This window comes from Vulpes vulpes, chromosome 3 (assembly GCF_048418805.1).
Source record: "Vulpes vulpes isolate BD-2025 chromosome 3, VulVul3, whole genome shotgun sequence".
Taxonomy (NCBI): Eukaryota; Metazoa; Chordata; class Mammalia; order Carnivora; family Canidae; genus Vulpes; species Vulpes vulpes.
The window spans coordinates 12,415,906-12,434,435 of record NC_132782.1 but is presented as its reverse complement, the minus strand read 5'-3'; the positions used below and the strand labels follow the sequence as shown (position 1 = coordinate 12,434,435).

General features: G+C 37.8%; 1 protein-coding gene across 3 annotated transcripts in view; it reads left to right on the top strand.

Annotated features, from left to right (window-relative positions):
* The first annotated feature begins 4,916 nt into the window (after positions 1-4,916).
* Positions 4,917-18,530, top strand: part of SCN7A (sodium voltage-gated channel alpha subunit 7) — an 84,848-nt gene continuing 71,234 nt past the window's right edge. The window contains exon 1 of one of the 3 annotated variants that reach the window (XM_025994110.2): positions 4,917-5,515. In XM_025994110.2, coding sequence (XP_025849895.2) covers positions 5,506-5,515 — 10 coding nt within the window. In that variant the 5' untranslated portion in view covers positions 4,917-5,505. The other 2 variants (XM_072751841.1, XM_072751842.1) reach the window with 2 other exon arrangements.

The window sequence follows — 18,530 nt, the reverse complement described above, 5'->3', positions numbered from 1 at the left end:
TTCAATCAAGGAACTGATTCTGGCTTTGCAAGACTGTCTTTATGTAGGTATGTGAGGATGACAAAAGTGAAACTATGGGGCACCTGGCTGGTTCAATCAGTAGAGCATGTGACTCTTGGTCTCAGGGTTATAAGTTCGAGCCCCATGTTGGACGTAGAGATGATTTAAAGAAATAAAATCTTAAGAAAACAAACAAAAATATTGTGGATGGACTGTGTGTAGCCCCCTCCCCGACCCACCCCAAATTCATATATTGAAACCCTTCTCCACAGTGTGATAGTAATAGGAGATGGGGCCTTTGGGAAGTGATTAGGATTAGACCGGATCAAAGAGTAGAGCTGTCACGAATGCATTATCATGAGAGAGCTTGCTTCTTCTCTCAGCTCTTCACCATGTGAAGATACAAGTAGAAATCTATAGTCTGCAACCCAGAAGAGGGCTCTCATTGGAACCTATGTTGGCACTCTTGTCTCAGACTTTCAACCCCCCAAACTGTGAGAAATCATTTTCTATTGTTTAGAAACCACCAAGTTTGTGGTATTTTGTTATAGCATCTTTAACTAAGACATAAAAGGATTCTAAGTATACGCCTATGATGTCACACATGACATGTGGAAAGGTAACTAGCATTTGCTAAAAAGAAAAAACATGAAGTCTTAAGAATTTTAAAATTCAAACAATTCAAATTATTTTCTACAATATGATTTATATTATATTCGTCATGAAAGATATCTAAGCCTGGATTTTCACAACAAACCCAAGCCAATGTCTATTTCTTGTTATACTAGAATAAGAGTAGGGAAGTTCCTCCTTGATGCTGAGTGCTTTAGTTCCTTGAATGCCTCGGCATTCCCCGTAGATATAATTGGACTTTCTTGTTTTGTTTTTTTTGTTGTTGTTTTTATTTGTTGTTTACCCTTTCTTTTCAGAGAGGCCTGTGCTTTGTAACAAGATTCTGCAACCAGGGAAATTTTCATACCTATATATTACAAAAGCATTAAAGTATATAAGTATACTGGAGGTTAAGCAGAATGAAAGCAGATCAACAAACAATTCTCATGTTCTTCAAATTACGTATGCTCTATGATGTATTTCTATGGTGAATCACTATATTTTTCTGGGAAGCACATAGTGGATTAGAGGCATTCTTGGTGTTTGTTTCTTTAGCAAATTTACTGAGTATCAACTATATTACAACCTGTGTTCTAGGAACTACCTCACAGCAGGGGATAAACAAAAATTGTCATACAGCATGCATTCAAGTAGAACAAAATAGAAAATAAACAAATAAGAATTGATATTTAGCAATGCTAGGTAAGTGTTATGGAGAAAAACAAAGCAGTTGCTAAGCTGCTAGACAAGATTCAGAGTGTAGGAATTATAGCTGAGGTGGAGTGGAGAAAGAGATCATCTATTAGGGAAGATATCAGAAGCTAGGCTATTAGATGTTTCATCCAAATGCTGTTGATATCCAAATGGATGGGAAAGTTACTAATAATAGGGAGAGTCTGGGTAGAGGAGACTGTCAACTAGAAAGTAAATTCTTAATAAATAAGAGTGTCCATAAAGTTAAAAGATGAATGCTAGACTAGAAGAAGAAAAAGATTACACAGCTAGATAAACATATCTTCAAAAAAGGAGTTTAGATTTGTTTGCATTTTGGGAGTATTGTTTAAGGTTTTATCAAACGTGGGTGTGGTGATATGGAGTGAGAATAAAAACAAGAGTCCCGTCCACACTCCTGAGGCTGACATCTTTGAGGTCAGAATAAATAGCCCCCTCTTGAGGCAGCAAGGAAAATAATTCCCCTAGGGGCCTATCAGGTTCAAGTGTAGTGTGAGGAAGCAGGTTTTTCCTTTTCTTTTTTTAAAATTTATTTTATTTAAATTCAACTAATTAACATATAGTCTCAGAGATATAGTTCAGTGATTCATCAGTTGCATATAATATCCAGGGCTTATCACATGCCCTCTTTAATGCCCATCACTCAATTACCCCATCCCTCCACCCACCTCTCTCCAGCAACCCTCAGTTTGTTTCCTATAGTTAAGAGTCTCTTATGGTTTGTCTTCCTCTCTGATTTTGTCTTATTTTATTTTTCCCTAACTTTCCCTATGCTCCTCTGTTTTGTTTCTTAAATTTCACATATAAATGAGATCATATAATTCTTTGATTGACTTATTTCGCTTAGCATACTACCCTCTAGTTCCATCCAAATCATTGAAAATGGTAAGATTTCATTTTTTGATGGCTGAGCAATATTGCATTTTATATATATAATACATTATATTATTTTATATAAATATTTATATAAAATATAAATATATACATATACATATAAATAAATATATGCATATAAATATATATGTACATATATACATATATACATATAAATAAAATAAATGTATATTATTTTATATAAATATATATAAATATATACATACATATTTATCCCACACCTTCTTTATCCCTTCATCTGTCGAGAGACATGTGGGCTCTTTCCATAGTTTGGCTATTGTGGACATTGCTGCTATAAATATTAGGGTGCAGGTGCCCCTTCAGATCACTGCATTTGTATCTTTGGGCTAAATATCTAGTAGTACAATTGCTGAGTCATAGGGTAGCTCTATTTTCAACTTTTATAGGAACCTCCATACTGTTTTTCAGAGCGGCCATACCAGTTTGCATTCCCACCAACAGTGTAAGAAGGTTCCCCTTTCTCTGCATCCTCACCAAAAGCAGATTTTTCTTGATAAAGTAGAGCATGCTAGAGCTTCCACCTTCTGGATACATACTTAGGAAACACAGCTTAGAAAACACAATTATAAGGTTCTTAAGGCAGATGTGTAGAAAATAAACAGCATCCCCTTGCTGAGCAATCCAAAAGAATCTCATCAAGTCCTTTTTAGGGTCATAATGATTGCTAAAATGTGTCAGATTAACTTAGTAATATTATCTGACAATGTTGGCAGTGTGTGGGAAAGATTTTAGGGTTTGAAGCCAATGGCCAAGAAAGAATTCTTGCGACATTCTTTGTGCAGAAAGGTAGTTTTATTAAAACGTGGGGACATGACCCGTGGGCAGAAAGAGCTGCACTGGGGTTATCAGGAGTGGCCCATTAAATATTTTCAAGTTAGGAAGGAGTTAGGGATAGCGTAAGTCTCTAAGGAATTTTGGAAGCAAGGTTTCCAGGACCTTGAAGGGGCCAGCTATTGTTGGAAAAAGGTCATTTATTACAGTCTAATAAAATCTTATTCATAAGACTCCTCGGATGTATATCGGTGGGTCATATGCTTTGGAAATGATTGCCAACATGTATCTTGGGAGTAGAGATAAAGGAAGTTTTAAAGGAATTTTTATATGTTAAAGTAAATTTACAGCATCTGAGGGGGCAGACTGAGATTGTCTTGTGCCCTTAGCAAATTATTAATATCGAGGCAGCTGACTTCGTAGAAGAATGTCACTCTACCTGTTTCAAGGACATTTCAATGGACTGGATGTAGTAAGGAGATTTAATAAATTTCTTCTGCCTTTGTGTCCCACATTAGCAACATATTTCCTCCAGAACAACAACACAAAAATGCCCAGTTCAGAAGATAAGTCCAACATCATTGTTTTCCCTTCTGTTTGTCTCTTATTTCTATTATTGGTTTGCATAGTGTCTTGGGATTAGTTGCCTCTTCACTACACATTACACAAAGAAGTTTATGTCAAGTACATTATTTAAGCTTTAAAATATTTAATATTAAATTTGTTAAATGTTCTTATGTTTTAATATACTGAAAGATGCATAGATTTTTCTGGGTGAAAAGGGATAGATAAGTTGGATTGCCCCAAAGGAGAGTTCTGCGCACTAGAACATTCACTTGTACTGCCATCACAAAGTGTGGGAAAGAAGAGATGATAATCCATACATTGTTTATTAAAAAGATATCAAGTGGATGTTTGACACTATGAAGTAATTGTTAATTATTAGGTATGATAATGGTACTGGGTTGTATGGAGGGGGTTGTATTTTTAAAGTGCTTATACAGAGACTTATGTTAATATAATTTTGGATAAAATATTATGTTGTCTGGACTACTTTTAAGCTAATCCAAGGTGTGAGGGCAAGCGTAGATAAAACTAGATTGGCTATGTGTTGACAATAGTTGAGGCAGTGTGCCTGAGGCAGAGTGATGAGTACATTGGAGTTTATTAAACTTTCTTTGTATTTTTGTATATGTTCGAAATCTTTCATAACAAGTGTTAATTTAAACAAACAAAATACATGTAACAAGGCCTTTTCTGTGAATCATGGATGAAACATGCAGTCTTCTGACATGGTATGCACAGAACCAGTGTGTGTTTAGTTCCACTTTACCCTTGTTTTTCATACTTTGGAATATAAACTTAAAGTCTCTCATAAATATACATGGTTTCTTTTCCCTTTTCCTCATTTTTGTTATTTTTTCCTGGTGTGTTGTAGAAATAGTTTTTGTTTTTGTCTTTTTTTTAAAGAAACATCACCATTTGCAAACAAGATAGAGTTATAAGTGAACATTCTATGATGTAACAGTTTCCAAACTCCCTTTGGGAAAGAAGGTCCAACATCTCTTCCCTTCACCCCCAAACTTCATTGCTGCACACCAGTTTTTCCAAATATGCATGATTTTTTCTCTTTGTACCTCAAATCACCAGAGTGGGAAAGAAATCTAGAATGAGGTTGTAGTAGCTCCAGCCCATTCCTTCCTTAACAGGCCACCCCCCCCCCCCATTCCTAAGTGATGTTCAGGTCTGAAAACTGCAGGCTGACAATTGCCCCCTGACAAGCTCTACTGGGGCAGCTATGCAAGAGGATAGAGAAAGCGACTAGAGGTTAAGACATGAGTTTGCTGCCTTCCTCTCTTCCTCTCCCCTATCTCCCTCCTATTCCCAGCCTTCCAGAACCCTTAGCTGCATCCCCTTCCACTTCTCTCCATCTTTTCAAGCTCTCGAAGAACTCTCCGCTCCCTCTCCTCTCGCCTCCGCCCTCCTGGGGCAGCTGTGGAGGAGACGCGCTGCAGCTGCAGTTCAGGCCTAGGCAGGCTCCGTCTCCATCACCCCGCCCACGCCCGGTCTGGAAGGCGAAGTCGCGCACCGGCCTGGGGATGAGGGCGGGGGAGAGGGTGGCGTGGCTGGGGGATGGGAGGGAGGAGGGAGGACACAAAAACAGCATCAAGGCGGCAGGCGCGGCTCCACTGCGCATCTGGCCAGGAGGGGTCTGCGGGTCAGTGGCTGGGCAGCCACCCCAAAGACCCGGTTTCTAGCTGGGAATTCAGTGGGGGCCCATTCACCGCTGAGCCGTCGTGGCCTGTAGCATCAGCTGGTGAGGGCAGACGCCAGCCTAGCAACACCTCCTAAGCAACCAGAACTCAGGAAGCCAGAGAGATCCGGGAAGAAAAAGAAGCCCAGGAGGAGAAAAGGGCTCCAGGGAGTTGTGCTTCTCAGGGTTCCTTCCCCCAGGTGCTGTTGGAGACCTGTCACATGGTCGCAAGTAAGTGCCTCTTCTTGCTGTGTGCCCAGCCCCAGGATGGTGATAGCCGCCATCTGCTGCCAGCCTTTCCCACCCACCCCCAGCCTGCCCCACCCCATACACACCCTTAGGGTCTTTAGCAGTAGATTTAAGATTCTGGACCTGAATTAAGAGAGCTACTTCGAAAGCAGCGTTGGTCTGCAGATGTTTACTGTGTGCTGTGTCTGTGGTCAGTTTTCTCATCCCACCAGGTAAGCTTCTGAAGCCAAGAGGCTCTGTTAGTGAAAAATTTCTAGAAATCCTATATGGCAACGACTTCTAGTTACATGACACAATGATAGAAGAGAGGGAATAAAAGCTTACACAGCAAGATGGAATATACTTTGAAGGAATCTTGTCTCTTAAGTAACTTAGTAATTTTAAGATTGATGCTTTTCATATGTGAATCAACAGTATAAAATTAGAGGCATAGATTAAAAAAATAAAATAATCAGAGGCATAGATGTGATGGGAAATGGTGTGCCCAGTTTAAACGGCTGTGCATTTTGGTATTGTTTGGATCAACAGGTTTGTTTATATTGTTATCTTGGTTAGCCTGTGAACTGCATACGTTCTGGAAGTTATCTTCTAGAAGTGATGATGTGTTCATTGTGACTCTGGTTATATGTTGACTCCAATACTTAGGATATTGGTCAAAGCAGGACAAGTGATAAAAAATATGTAGAATGACACACTGATATGCTCCCTTTATTAATGGAAATGATGGACTCAAATTTGGATATTGGTCAGAAAATTCTCTTGTAATGAGTATGGGTAGTATTTTTGTGGATACTTTTCTTCCTGGCTATTTTTTAGGAGAGTAGTTTATAGCAAAATAGAAGGAATCTCGGCCCTATAATAAACAGAGCCCTGTGCATCATACCTGCTATTTTCCAGCCCTAATTAAAGTTTCTACAACCCAGCCACTAGTTTTACAAGTGAAGAAGATAAGGCCTATAGGTAATTTGTTGAAGTTACTAGGCTAATCAATAATGAGCTGAAAAAAAAAAAAAAATAATGAGCTGAAAATCCAATGAAGACATTGAGATTTAGAATGATAAAAATAAATTTTCATTTTTTAGAAATGAAATTAATTATTTCATGTTAGATTAAGCTTTATTCTTCTAATTTGTAAGTGACACATCAAAAACTTACATATCCTGGTGAGGACTGAATAACAGATTACATGAAGGGTGTTGTGAATATATCACGTGTAACTGTTGCTTGTATAAGGAATTGTTTTGTGTTTTTATCCACTTTCCTATTCTCATTTTATGTCTATATAAAAATGAAAGGGGCTTCGACAACCTCACTACAATGCACTAAAGGAAAAAATATTCAAATCCAGGTTCTGATCTCTTGCCACCTGTATAGTTTAAAGAATATTCTAGCCTGTGAGATTGCATCCTCACAAAATTATGTGCCATGGTTAACAATTCATATGTAAATAATTTTGAATATTCTCAAAATATGCCCTATCCTCTTCCTCTTTTTAGCTCTAAATTTTATTTTTGGTATGTGGTCTTACTTCCTTGGGATGCAAGTATATTAGATATTGGTAAATTTATTTGGCTCATTAATTAATATAGGAGAAATAAAAGTTTAGGCATACAATATTCTACTCTTAACTTCTGGGATTTATTATAATCCTGGACTCAGAAGAGGTACTGTGAGCCCCTTCTTTCCTCCTTGATGTGTTTGAAAACCATAGGAGAAAAACCTGAAATTAGATGTAGGCTCCAAAAAAGGGATGTATAGACCCCAGATGACATATGCAGGTCCCAGGACCTGTTGCTGCCTATCATCCTCCACTAAAGAGCAGAAGGTAGAGCCAAACACCTTAGAACCGGGCATTCTGTCTCACAGCCTCCTGTGGGAGAGGCTCTGGTAGGGCAGTTGATATACATTCCCATGAATTTTGCCCCAGTAGGATGAATACAGCTTTAAAGCACTCAGGGAATGAAACAGCAGTATTTTACTCAACACCTTATTTAGGGAAGGAGTAGCCTGATAGACCTCAGCCCTAGGTTCTCATTATGGTAGGATCTGTACCACAACAGGGGTGCCCAGAAACTGACTAACAACCCTAAACCTAGCATCGTAGATTCTCTTGAAAGCTTATTGTGGAAGCGTTAGTGTAAAAGCGATGTTCTTGATTTCTGGGACTCTGGTCCTACTATTTTCACTAACCAGTATCAGTTTTATCAGTTGTGAGAGGGTATCTATAAGTCCCTCCCATTACTAGCTATTAGCAATGTAGTCTCTCACCGTCATATGAACTTGTACAGATCTCATTTCTTCCTGAGTTGGCCCCTTTCTCTTCTATTAGGGTGGGCTGATCAAGGCCAGGCAAGGAAGTCATCCCTTCTGCAATGCTGAAGGAGGAAACCTTTAAGGCTAAAGAGAAAATTTTCATCCAAGGGCTTATAGGGATGTTTTTCACCTGGTGTGTATGTATCTCTTGGCCCAACTGAGATCATGATTTCCATATATTTGTTCATTCATTTATAAATCAGGCTTATTCTAGTTGCACTCCATGCCAGTGGGAGATCCCTAATTCTGGCAAACAGGTATCCCAATTATAGACACAGTATTTCTGACTGACTTGACTCAGCCTATTGCTAGCTGAGGATAACTTCTCTGTGGACAGCTGTGGACACCACACATCAGGCAGGTGCCAAACTGACTGTATCAACATCAAACAAAAGTTGACCAAAATGCTGAAGCTAGCTCTCCCTCACCAGCCCCCTGAACCCCAGCCAGACAAATTATAATTCTAGAAGTCTGAGATTAGGGCAGAGCATTTGGTTTTAAACTAGAACCAAAGGATGATGATTTGAGGACCATAGTACCTGGTTAAATATATGGTACTGAATGCAATATTTCTTCTTTTCTACTTCAAATGCCAGAGTGAGACAACTGATCTGTCAGTTTTTAATTCTCCAAGTTCCCCCAGAGATTTCAGGGTCCAAGCACCTGATTGCAGGCTATAACTTGGTTCTGGTCCATATCTAGTCTCACCCTAATATGTTTCAAAGTTGCTCTTCAACTCTAGAAGGAGTTGAATATCTATGTGTCTGGTTCTACATTTGAAAAGCTAGTGTAGTTTTGGGATTGGAGTCAATCCTGGAAAAGTAGACCAACTCTTTCAGGGTAACCAGGAGCAGAGGCAAATAGCCAGTTCTAAGAGACCGCTAGGGTTCCAGTGAACATGCCAGTTTGGGATTTTTTTTTGTATTCCATACATATAATCGCGTCTAAAACCATAGGCCAAAAGGTCTCAGGATTGCTGATGGGTATAGAAGGTACATGTATAACAATCTTTCCTTTGTATTACTCAATTAGGGGCAAGAATTCATTCCTTCTTACTGAGCTCTTAAATGGACTCTGGCCAGTTTCTTCTGGTCAAAGGTCTGACTGACTAGGGTCACAAGAACAGTTAGTTCTGTAAAGATTCTGGCCTTTCCCCAGTATGCTTGTTCTGGTGGGCTGGACAGGCGCAGCTTGGAAGTTGTTACCGTATCCATAGAAATAAGTGAACCATGCTAGTGAACCATGAGGTTGCCAGAGAAGTTCAAGTGGGCATCCTTAAAACTGAGGCAGCTTTCCTTCATGTTCCTGGAAGCCTTCCCTGCCTCCATTGCTAGTCATTATGGCTCACCCTGGTGAGACACCATCTTACACAATGACTTACTGTCCTGCATCCACTCAGGGCTTTCAAATGTCCACTGAGCTTTCCTTGGGCTAATTCTGGTAAGTGAACTTGAGACAAGATGCTAAGATTTTGTAACATGATACTTTTCTCCAGATTTCTTCTCTTCAGTATAGGTTGTACCACTCTGAATGTGTATGACCTGTCCTCCTCCTCCCTGGCAAGAAGATACTTGTGAAGACATCAGCTCCTGATTATTTTAATGAACCATTACTAGAATCCAAGTTTACTAGGTTTGGGGGGAATTCGATTCTCAAAAGAGATCTTTTTTTTTTTTTTTAATTTTTGGTGGTACTCATTTATTGACAAGGCTGTTTTCCTAGTTTTTGAATCCAGACGAGTATTAAATATCTTAGGGAATATAATCATAACAAAATGGCAATGCATATATATGTTTTTGAGAAAGTTACTTATTTAAAAATTTCCTTTTCAGAATGATATATTTTAGGAATACTTAGCTGAAATTGTCAGAGAGAATTGAGTCCATAATTAAATGGGTATATCAAAGCCAAAATAGACTGACCTGGGAGCAGAGCAGAGCTACAGGAAGAATCCAGGTCAGATAAAAAAGTCATTTAAATCAGGCAAAACAGACTGTATGCTCAGGAGACGTAAAAGAGTAGAACTCAGATCATCAAAACTAACAAGAAGTAAGCAGCTCAAGTGGAAAAATAATCCCAAAGCAGAAGACCAAGTCAGTTCAAGTCAAGAGGAAGAGACAGCTACAAAATTCCGGGTGGATTGGTGCCACTCTGGTCAACCTATGCTTTATTCCCGAGCCTTCAGTGTATAAGACTCTCCATTTCTGGACTTTGGGTCTGTATATATTTGTGTTCAAATAGTATAGAAATATTAACCAGAAGATGACAAAATCCTCTGACACCTCATCAACCCCTCTCCATAGATGTAGCAGCTTACTTCCTTCCAGAGGGGGAACATTATGCATGCACTAGCATATATAGTATGATGTATGTAATTCTTATACTTTAGTCAAAGGTGAACAATGAAAGCCAATTTCAACATTAAATTTTTCACTAATTTATTTTGGGAATCTTTCCCAAAGACAGATATATCTGTCTTATTCTTTATTATTACTAGTGTTCCATGATAGCAACATACTGAAATTTATGGTATCGTTCCTTAGGGTGGACTACTTGATTGTCTCTAGTCTTTGAAACTAAATGTATGTTGTGATTAACATCTTAGCAAACATGATTTCTCAAACTTCAACAAGAATATTCATAAGACAACTTAATTGCTGGGCCAATGAGTACATGCAACTTTATTTTAGAAACTAATACCAAATGGAAAAAAGAATGTGCTTATTTTTGCTCCTAGCTGAACTCTATGAGGATGTCCATTGCTTCCATATCAAGGTTGCATCCATTGAGGAGAGTTTCAATTTTGCCCTGTAGAACTTTACAGTAAAAATGATTGATTATTTTGATCTTATCCGTATCTATCAGAATTTCATGAGCTTCAGTCATCTTTCCTCATAGCTTTCTGCTTCCTAAAAGACAATGCTATTATTTTGGTATTCTCCATAAGAAAAAAATCACTGCCTCTAATATCATTTGAGTTCTAAACCCTAGAGAAAAAAAAGGTAAGAGCTGTGAATCATCACAGAATGTGAGAGGGGATGAAATATAAGCTATAATATATAGCATTTAAGTGCTATGAAGTGCATTTAAGTGCTCTCAATGAACAAAAATGTCAATCTAAATTGGTCACTTCAGGACACCTGGGTGGCTCAGTGGTTGGGCATCTGCCTTCGGCTCAGGGTGTGATCCTGGAGTCCTGGGATCAAGTCCCACATTGGGCTCCCTGCATGGAGCCTGCTTCTCCTTCTGCCTGTGTCTCTGTCTCTGTCTCTGTCTCTCTGTCTCTCTCTCTCTCTCTCTCTCTCTGTGTCTCATGAATAAATAAATAAAATCTTTTAAAAAATTAAAAAATAAAAATTAAAAAATAAATTGGTCACATCACTAAAGCTATTGTGCTTCCCACGTTCTCAGTAATACAGATTCTGTTTAATGATCACATTAACTGTGTCTCCTTCACTTATGCATGCAATACCTTCCAGTCTCAAGTTAATTTACCAGCCTTGTCATTAGTAGCATTACTTTTTTTCAGAGTTATTTGAATGTCATTGGTGCAATAGGCTTGATGCATTGTCCATTTCTGATATAGAAAGAAAATACTTTGGAAATTGAGAAGTCTTTTTACCCTTATCTCCTGTTCCATGTCAGAGTGAAATTGGCATTTGGGATATTTTCCTTATTCTGTGGATCCACAGAGTAAGGATTTTTATTTTTGCTTTATTTTTCTTAATTTATATTATATTGCTATGTGACTTATGCCCTTGTAAGCTACTCTAAATCTTTTTAGTAAATATATTAGAAGAATAAATAAATATATACTACCTGGTACACAGTAGAACATCTCATAAATCTTTTGGAAAAGCTACTCTAGCTCATCTTAGGCTCGACACTAGCTTCGCACAAAGCATAGAGGTTATCATTTAGATGTTGTGGTTCCCATTCCCTAAGGTGGGAAAAAATTAAGGGAGTTGTGCCTATCCTGGTCAGTCACCTCTTACATGTGGGAAAATCTGTCTCCCCAGCCTGACTGCCTTACTGGCAGGCTCTACTTAGGGAATATAACTAAGGGATAGGGAAGCAGTAGAGAATGAGGCAAGGAGAGAGGAAAAACACTGACTTCTGGCATTCCCTTTCTTCCCTGTCCTTTATTATCTCTAAGAAAACACAGCTGCAGTTGCCAATACAGAATGCTACCCATATAGCCTCTTCCTTGGGAACTCAGCGGAAGAGGCTGAGCATTGGCTCACTGCTTTGATGGCTGTGTCATTCATCATCCCACTAAAGATGATTCTGAAAGGAAAAAGAATGCTATTAATAATTAGTTCTCAACAGTAGGCATAAATCCAAACTGTCCCCCAAAATTGTGACTTTTGGCCATGCTACTTAAATATGAGATAAGATGTATTGGAAACAAGAGGAAGAGAAGAAGGAAAAAGATTCGTTATCTTGGGAGGAACTGGAAGCAATAGGATAAGATGGATGTCCCAGTTGCATTTCTTTGACTTCAAACATTAGAGCTGTTTTGCACAGGACCTCTGAGGCAAAATAGCAACATCTGGTAAGATCATTTCCAAATAGGCACCTAGAGAATGAGGACTATTTTAGAGATGGGGGGGGAAAGGTACCCAAAAAGGTGAAAAACATGTGCATATTCTGGAGAAGTTATGTTCTAAAATGGGTATTCCCTTCAGCAATTCAAGTGTAGCTTCATCTCTTATAGTTAAGAGCTCAGTCAAGAAAAAAACAATCTCCCAAAATTTAATGATGCCTCTGCCTGCTTTATAAAGGTGAGTGGATGAAACTTGGCTGTTAGCCAAAAGAATCTTTCTATCTGGCAAGCTGCATTAGTTTTATCTCAAGGGGCCCAAGGCTAAGATGTTCTGAAATTGTCTGTCTGGGTTGGGCTGCTTCCTAGATTTTCAATATTAGCACCAGGAGATTTCTAATATACAGTCAAGGGCTGGTATAATTCAAATCAGCTGCATTAAGAGGATTTTCTTTCCATACAACTCACAGTACCACCATCCTCTCACCTTCTCTGTCCTCTCAGAGGCCCCAGGAGTCATGAACTGCAGATTTGATGCTATCACATCTAGTCAGCTGCCTAGGGTTTCATACATTGTCTAAGGTCTTGTGCTCATCACAAGATAACCCAGTGCCAAATTAGCTGCTAGAGGTTTATAGTTGGCCTTACATGACAACTGGTTTTAACTCTTACATCTGGTCACAGATTTGGGCATAGTTTGTGGATCTCTGAGCTTAGTTCTGCTCAAAAGGTGAGCAACAATGAAGGTTCAAGGAAATGTAGCAGTTTAACTGCATATGAAGAGGATGTTCATGGAGGTCAGCTAGTTGTGAATGTCCCCGAAAGCTCCAGGGAGAGTGCCAGTTTTAGATTTTTTAAACAGAAATCGGGTCAGGTCTTGCATATCAAAGGAGCAAGTTGCATCAAGTACTTCAGGATTGAAAGCAAGTTATAGAATCTGGTTGCATGACAGAGCCCTTTGCATTCCTCTGGGTAGTAACAAAGGGCATTTTTCTCTCAATTATTGAGCCCTAACATGGCCTCTGGTCAGAAATTTTTGGTCAAGGATCTGACAGATTGGGTTCACTGTGAATACAATTCTAGGAAGATTCTGGCTCCTTTACAACTTGCTTATTTTGTTTGAGAAACAAGGGATAATTCAGAAATTCTAGGGGCCAATTTCACAAAGCAGTAGAAGTTTTGAGAACAGCTGGAGAATTTTGGGACATTGAGTGGTTTAGAATGTTGGGTTAGACCCCTTTCCCAGACTGACTGGTAGGGATCAAAACCTTTGTTGTCTTAGAAGATTCAAGTAGGAATATTTAAGGCAGAATCAACTTTATTTTTGTGTTCCTGGCAACCTCACTTTCTACTGTCTTTTTTACTGTCATATATAGGACATTCACTAGTGAGGCAAGAGACCCTCATTGAGATCCTATTCCCAGTCAACTGCATCCATTCCTGGTGTTTCAACTGCCACTACGTTTTCCTTCTGTTCATTGTTCTTCCAAAATTTGCAGTCAGCTGCAAATAGAGAGACTTTGTTATCTGACCCTGGTTATGAACTTCTAATTCTATTGTGTGTATTGACTGTGTCATTCTGAAGCTTAATATCTTAGACTGTTCCTCCCTAAAGAAGAGAGACATTAATTGTTCTGAGATTATTGGAAATTTTGACATGTTGGAGATGATTTTTAATTTCAGTCCTTGTTGCTCTTGATGCTTAGTTTTCAGAGATGACCAAGATGACTTGGTTCCTATTTATTTACATGTCTGTCTCCCATTGTCCTTAAATTCAGTGTCTATATTTTATTACTATCTCCAGTGTTTCTGTCTGGCACAGTGCTTGGCACTTAATAAGTATATGTTCTACAAATGATTGCTAAATAAATTGTTAAGAGCAAACACCGTGGTTAAACTTATGGCCCTGTATGACATATCAAAATGTAAGAAATATTTTTTTAAAGAAAAATCAAAGCTTAATTTTTAAATATATCTGAAATTATAAATAAAAATAAGAACATACTTCTCTGCAATATAACACATTCCAATAAGGTACTCCAAGGGGTCTGAGGGGCGTTAGGACAAGGGATCTAAGGAAGGATAGAAGTGAACAATCATCAAATCTGAAGCCACCAAAAGCCCAGAACTGGGACCCAAAGTAGGTCAGTGCTAGTCAGATACACATATTGAGGAGCCTTAGCCTAAACTGACTAAACTCTGGGCAGAACACAAAGAGAATGTAAAGATCAGAGCCATAAATCAAAAGTCATTTAAGTCAGGAAAGAGTAAACAGCACCAGGGACAAGACAAATAGTTGGAATAAAGAAAATGATAACCAACTGGAGGGAAGAGATGCAAACACACAAAGAATCCAGAAATATAAATGAGTTGTGCAATAAACAGAGTGAAGCCTGAACCAGTTTTGAAGACTAGAGCTTGGAGATGGCTATTTTTTGTCACATGTTAAGTCTATCCAACCAGCTGCCTTCCAACAGTACACCTTCGTAGAAAGAGTTATACCATTGGAACATTAAACCATTGGATAATGATTGTGTCATATTTTAGATTATACTTATAAAAGAAAGAAATGCCATCAGCTTCTTCTAAAGCTGACTGGAATCTGGGAATCTAAAGACATGTATGCTCTACCTTGGTTATCCAAGGGTCAGCCTTCATAATCACAAGCTTTCCAGCTATATCTCAGAATAATAAAATAATGACGTCAGGGATAGGGAGAGGGGAGAGGTTTTATGAAAAGCCAGAACTTTTAAAATTTGGTTGACTTTTTCCCCCCATTGGAGAGCTTGACTGCCGTCTCTAACACCTATTATAATGGTGTTTATACGTAATAAGCTGGAGGCAATTATTAGAAGAGGAAGCATATAGAAGCAAGGAACTTGTAAGCGGAAGCAAAAAAAAGGTAGAAGTCTGATGATAAAAGAGATATGAATAAATAAAGCAAAAGAAAGTGTAAAAAGCAGAACTCTTTGAGTTTTAAAAATTATTTAAGGATGTCATAATATTGGAGCGCCTGGGTGTCTCAGTTGTTTAAGTATCTGCCTTTGGCTCAGGTCATGATCCCAGGGTCCTGAGATCCAGTCCCCTGTCAGGCTCCCTGCTCCACAGGGTGTCTGTTTCTCCCCCCCCCCCATTCATTCTCTCTCTCTCTCTCTCTCTCTCTCTTGCACTCTTTTTCTCTCAAATAAATAAAATCTTTTTTGAAAAGGATGTATTGTGATCATTGTAGTTGAATATTATTATTACTTTGCTTTATCAATAAGAAATTAAATAAGGGGTGCTTGGGTGACACAGTCAGTTAAGCAGCCCACTCTTGATTTAGATTCAGGAAATGATCTTAGGCTTGTGCGTGAGATGGAGCCCCGCATCAGGCTCTGTGTTCAGCACGGAGTCTACTTGAGACTCTATCTGCCCTGTCCCCCTAAAATAAATAAATAAGTCTTAAAGAAAAAAGATTAAAATTATTCTTTTTCTAAATTCCATGAATTTAGAAATCATAATAATATCGTAATTTCAATTAAAAAGATGATTAAACATAAAAATACCATGTTTTAAAGGATTGAAAATAGTAATACTAGTATTTATTGTATAGCGACTATCAGGCACTGTTCTAGGTGCTATATATTTATTAACTCTTTCAATGCTCACATTCCTCTTCACAGAGGTAAGCCCTTCCTATTCACATTTGGTTGAGGAAAATGAGGAATGGAAAGATTAAGTACTTTGCTCAAGGTCATAGTTAGAAAATGCTAAAGCCTCAGATTTGAATCCAGGTAATCTAGCTCCAGAACCAAACTTTTTTTTCCAAATTTTTATTATAAAATAATTTCAAACGGAAAAAGCAACAGAACTGTGTAATGAACACCCTATACTCAGAACCTAGAGTCTTCAATAGTCATTCTATAATATTTAGTTTGTCATTTATCTATCAATGCATTCCTCAAACCATTTATCTGTTCTTCATATTTCCATATTGCCTTTCAAAATAAGTTGCAAACACCAGCAGACCTCACCATAAATACTTCATAATTCATATATTTAACTGGAATTCAGTGTTTGTTTATAGGTTTTTTATTTTCTTATTTTTCTTATTTATTTACTTTGTGGGGTACACAGAGAGATGAAGACAGAGAGAATCTTAAGCAGGCTCCATATCCAGTGCAGAACCCTATGTGGGGCTCGATCTTACGACTCTGAGATCAGGACCTGAGCTGAGATCAAGAGTCAGATGCTTGCTTATCCAACTGAGATGCCCAAGTGTTCTGTTCATGGGCTTTTTAAAGGTAAAACAAAGTAAAACACAAACTTTAAGGTATCCTTTGGTGAGTGTTCACAAATGTGTATACCCTTGTGCTCTTAAGTCCTAATGGGCTTTGAATGTTCTCACCCCAGAAAGTTCCAGCATCCTTCACACTTGATTTCTGTTCCATACCTAGAGATTAGTTTTGTCTGTTCTACCACTCCATATAAAGTGGATTGTGTAGTTTTGATATTTGCCAGAAGGCTTCTTTCACTCAGCGTAATATTTTGGGTCTTAGTCGTTTTGATCTATCAGTACTTCATTTGTTTTTGTTACTGGATTATGTTCTATTATATAATATGCCATAGTTTTTATTTTTCTGTCTATTCTCTTGATGGACAACTGGGCTGTCTCCTGGTTTAGGTAATTATGCTTTATTTCCCACATATTTACAAATTCTCTTGCTCTTCATTTCTTCTTACAGATCTAGATTTCCATCTTAAACATCTAAAAATATCTTTGTCTTCATTCTTGAAAGATACTTTTGCTTTATGTGGAATTCTAGATTTATCTTTTCTTTGTTGTTTCAACACTTTAAAAACATTATTACACCATCCTCCGGTTTCTGTGTTTTTGTGATGAGAAGCAAGTAATCATCTTATTGTTTCCTAATACATGTCACTTTTCTTTAAGGGCTTTCAATATTTTAACTACGATGTCTCTTATTTTTTTTTACCCATGTGATTTAAAATACTCAGTGATACATAAAATCACTTGTTTTCAAACTTTTTTTAAAAATCGCAAATGTTAAATAATAGATGCTTTTCAGTGGGCTGTCCTTAATATCATTCTGTAAAGAATTTTACATTTGCAAGTATACATAATCTCTTGTACTCTTTTGATTTCAACTATTTATTTATCTATATAACTATATAACCATATTTGGTATGTACATGTATATGTATACTAATATATACACATATATTTATGCACATATATAAAATATATAGACACATACTGTCTAATTATCTTGTTAAGCTCCAGGTCCAAATTTCCAACTTATCTCTGAATTTTTTATTTTGGATACCTCAAACCCCCCAAATTCAAAACATTACCTCTTCTGTCCCTAATCTAAACTGGTACTTCTTCCATAGTCTATGTTCTTTATATGATATGACAGTCCAGATATATGTGTGCATAGAAATTGGGGGCAGCCCCAGTGGCTCAGTGGTTTAGCGTTGCCTTCAGCCCAGGGGTGATCCTGGAGACCTGGGATCAAGTCCCACATCAGGCTCAAGCATGGAGCCTGCTTCTCCCTCTGCCTGTGTCTCTGCCTCTGTGTGTGTGTCTCTCTCATGAATAAATAAATAAAATATTTTTTAAAAAAAGAAATTGGTTTGAGGTATATCAGTGAAGTAAATTTCTATTCAAATTGCTAGGGTAAGGTATACACATATTAATTTGGATAATTAGTGCCAGATCTTCTTCTAGAAAAGTTCTACTATTAACACTACCAAAAAGTTTATTAGAGTGCTTATTTCCTCAAATCCTACCAGCACTTTGCTTCATTAAATTAGGACTTCCATTTTAAATTATTATAAATATGTTCACTTAAGTTTTCTTTTTTAAGTTTCATAATTTAGACTATTTAAAAATTATTTTTCATTTAAATCACTGAACCATCTAAGTTTTGTTTGGCTGTAAGAAGTATAATGGAAACTGCCCGATTCTGAACCTCCATATATATGCTCCACAAATAATACAGTACAAAAAGAAAAACAAACTACACAAAACCCACACCATCAGCACAACTAGAAGACAGAGAATGCCTGAACTTCAAAATGCACAAACCAAATTCATTTGCATGCTCTTTCATGCTCCAAAAGCTTTATGGAAAGTAA